Genomic DNA, 3,830 nt, shown 5'->3' on the forward strand with positions numbered 1-3,830 from the left:
GTACGCAATCTGAAATCCTCTCCTTGGAAACAATATGAGCCAGGGGGTTTGAATAGGAGGTTATGCACCTAACATGATCATAACATTTCAAATCATGTTTGTGAATGTTTTAATAATTAATATGGGCCACATATAATGGATTCCAGCACACTAAGACAAAAAGTCTTCATTTCCACCCAGATTTTTAAACAGATTAGGTACAAGAAACAGAGAGAAGTAAAACCGTACATCAATAATTTGCAGAAACTCATTCAGCTTTCATACAAAAATGCAATGACTGGAAAGACACACAACTATGTACAGCATTCTGTTCAAACCTCCTAGAAGAGTCGAACTTAATCTATATGATAACAATTTTAACACAACAATTGTTCGGGAGGTTCTTCAGACAAAAAATACACCTTATGACCTTCCAGCAATGTTTCTAAACATCAAATTTTCCAGCCCAAGTCATCGTGAACATCTTCAGTAACCAATCTGCTAATCTGTAGAAGACTTGAGGATTATACAAGGACCCGTTTTATTAATTTCAGCATAAGAAAGTAATCATTTTGTTAGTAGCTTGAATCTTCTATCTAGGGTAACACATCTACTTCAGAATTTTTCCAAAATCTCAATCTCGCACTACTTGATATGTGCTTCCTTACTAGAGGTGATTCTAAAATATCCGCTTCCCTGAACCCTCACCTATTCCCACTCCCAATTTTGGCAATTAACATCATGTTTCCATCATTACATATTTGCATACATGAGCTGCAATAGAAAATGTGAAGAGAAGCCAGTAAAAAGAAATAACAAATCCAAGAGCTCATTCATTTTGCCTGCAGAACAGCAATCACTCTGTCTGTGACGGTAGAGATAGAAACTTTTTCATGTCCATGTGACAAGGAAATAAAGGTTTAATAGCATGGCACATGTTCACAAGTTTAATAGAATGACCCAACTAATGTATTCAGTTTTGAGAAATACAAAACAAAGATTCCACCTAGGAGAATGCTTTAGTTATAGGCTACAGCATACTATATCTAAAGCTTAAATTACACAACTCTCTTCAAATAATCATGCATCACTGATTTCTCTTCATATTAAGATCAATCTCGAACTCCTTGCGCTTTAACTCCAGTGCCAACCTTTCATTCTCGAGCTTCATCCTTCCATTCTCCATCCTCATCTTGTTCAGTTCTCTGTCTTTCTTCTTACTAAATCGCTGCCACTTGAACCGTTGCCTTTCAAGCTCCAGCATCTGAAGTTGAATATTCAGTCTCTGGTCTTCCAGCTGAAGTGAACGAGAACTCATCGTGTTGTTCTGCCCCCAAGCAACAGTAGATCCTTCGGGAAGTACTTGGTTCATATCCACAGACATGCCTTGGGGATGAAGCCGCCTTGTACAATCCTGTGACCCTGAAGGGTTTCCAAAACCAACTTCTTCATGGTCCACCAAATGCTTGATCCTTTTCGGAATGCACGATCCCCCAATATCACCATGCAATACAGTATGCTCTTCAGCATCATCTTCTTCATTGTCAGTGTCTGCGCTTTGATCATCTTCATCAATATCCTCATGCACAGCCCTCCTTATGTCATGCTCCTCTCTACTTCTGAGAACCAGCTGCAATGACCGATGAAGTGCAGGATCATGAGGTAAATTCAACCGATTCCCGTTATGATATGAGCACATCTCCTCATAGAACAGATGCTTCGAGCTCAAAATTTTCCTCGCATCTTCCTTCAGCTTGTCAGAGATGTCCATTTGATCCAAAAGAACTGGATTCTCCACCACCTTGCAAGATGTGCCCCTACCAAGAATATCTGTAAGCCTTTTATATCTCTTGTTGAGATCATTGAACTTGTCTTCACACTGTTGAGGTGAAACATAACAGCCCCTCTCTGCCATCACTTTTGATATTGCCTTCCACTTCCCCTTTTTCTGCAATAGGGTATACTTCCTCCTCCCACCACTGTTATATTCTGACATGGCATCTTCTCCTATGTAGGAAACTGCAGTTATCAAGAGCCTAACCATTGCACGAGTCCACTTCATCCGCTGCCACGGAAAGCCTTTTTTCCCATTTCCAGCTTCATTCTGCCCGTCGACTCCATCCTCCGTGAAGTTCTGATCATCATCGTCACTCAAGGAGGCTTTACCATGCTCTCCCTTATTGTAGTCCGTGACAGGAACTGCTGGTTGCTGATTGCAATCCTGCATCTGGTTGACGGTTAGCTGGAAAACTTCATGCATCGGTGGCTGAATCATTGAGCCCTGATGTTGAGCACTGCTTGGCTGTTGCTGGTGATGATGGAAGGTTGCTTGTGGGTGGTGTTGATGATGCATGTGCATGGAACCTTGCAAGTCCAGAACACCATAAGGCATCATGTTACTGGTTGGTAAATTACCCTCCATCTGTGGTCACTGAACAAAAGTTCAGATCAAAATGGACGAGTTACTCTTTTTGACAGCTTAAATTTGACACCTTTTTTTTTATTGAAAATTTGAAGATTTGCCCAACCTACCAGCAGTATTTCCCTGCAATAACTTTGTTCGCATCCACTATCACGGAACAAAAGATTGGAACAGATTGAATCCTACAACTTCTTCTTTTTTCCCCCCTTTTCTGGGCTCAAATTAGACAGCTTTATTGAAAAAGATCCCACCTTCGCCTTAACTTTTTCTTCATAACAACTTAAAATTTCAAGTCTCAGAAGCTATGGGTCTTCAAAACTGTACAAACCCCCAGGATATAAAATAAACCCATTAAGGTTCCACCTTTCTGAATCTCCAGCTGGTTTCACCCCAACAATGTAAGAACCTCAATAAGAACCACCTGAATCTTAGGTCAAACCCTAAACAAAAATAGGATAGTGCGCCAAAATCATAAAAATCCCGAATTTAAGCAAGACAAAAGAGAAAATCGATCAAAATCACCGCCAAATCTTCTTCATTTAGCTCGAAAACTGCTACCGTCATAAGTTTGCCATTCCAGCTTCGCCACAAATAGCAAGATCGAAACTCCAAGAAAACCCAAAACAAAAAGGCAAGGAAATCAAATTCGACTTACAAACAGATGATTATTGGACTTATCTGGATCGAAAATGCCGGCATGAGAAGCCAACTCGACGCTCTCAGGGCGAGATCCAAGTCGAGCTTTTTCTTTTCTTATAGGCGAGATTTTGGGGGCAACGGGGTGTCAGAGTCGCCAAAGACCACCAATCGGCCTGGATGACGCGGCGAAAGAGAGAGGGGGGGTTTGATTCAATGTACAAGGGAGAGTAGGGCCCCCACTGGGGTGCCCTTTCTTGGGACCATATGAGCCCCAGATATTATAAGGTAGAAAGCTGATAGGGACACAAACCGGTCTTCATGCAATGAAACGTATCCCGGGGAGTACACTTTGAAAAGGAAGTTTTTTTTTTTTTTTTTTTTTAATAGGTGAAAATCACTTAATTATTGAACCTGCAAGAATGAACATATATATAGAGTAGAGTTTAGGTTTTAGTTACAATCTTATTTTTTTACCATTTTTTTAAGTGCAAAAAAATAAATGTATGTTTACAGGAATAAATTTTTTTAGGAGAAATATCACTTAATTATTGAACCTGCAATTATATATATATAGTTTTAGGCTCTAGGTGCAATCTTATTTTTTTACTATTTTTTAAGTGCAAAAAAATAAATGTGTGTTCACAAAATAAATATGCGTTTTGCCCAAGAACTAATGACCGAATAAAAATTCGAAGTAGTTTGTTTCTTTGCACAAGAATGGTTTTTTTTAGAAATATGAAAATAAAATATATTTTGCAAAATTTTTAGATTTTTTTCGTATGGGTTATTT

The 3,830-nt window shown here is 39.2% G+C and overlaps 1 protein-coding gene across 3 annotated transcripts; it reads right to left on the reverse strand.

Moving 5' to 3' along the window:
• Nucleotides 1-788: 788 nt before the first annotated feature.
• On the reverse strand, nucleotides 789-3,376 carry LOC103701210. Of its 3 annotated transcripts, none has more exons than XM_008783192.4 (2): nucleotides 2,512-3,376; nucleotides 789-2,343 (listed from the first exon to the last, which is right to left on the reverse strand). In XM_008783192.4, exons 1-2 carry the CDS (start codon nucleotides 2,543-2,545, stop codon nucleotides 1,067-1,069), a joined length of 1,311 nt encoding a protein of 436 aa, XP_008781414.1. In that variant the 5' UTR covers nucleotides 2,546-3,376; the 3' UTR covers nucleotides 789-1,066. The 3 variants fall into 3 exon arrangements, with proteins under 3 accessions (XP_008781414.1, XP_008781413.1, XP_008781412.1); XM_008783191.4 differs by having other exon boundaries at nucleotides 789-2,401; nucleotides 2,512-3,375; XM_008783190.4 differs by having other exon boundaries at nucleotides 789-2,410; nucleotides 2,512-3,371.
• Nucleotides 3,377-3,830: the final 454 nt, after the last annotated feature.

This window comes from Phoenix dactylifera, chromosome 14, assembly GCF_009389715.1.
Source record: "Phoenix dactylifera cultivar Barhee BC4 chromosome 14, palm_55x_up_171113_PBpolish2nd_filt_p, whole genome shotgun sequence".
Taxonomy (NCBI): Eukaryota; Viridiplantae; Streptophyta; class Magnoliopsida; order Arecales; family Arecaceae; genus Phoenix; species Phoenix dactylifera.

Excerpts from the sequence above, each read along its gene's own strand:
- LOC103701210 (XM_008783191.4), bottom strand. The coding sequence starts at position 2,401 with ATGGAGGGTAATTTACCAACCAGTAACATGATGCCTTATGGTGTTCTG.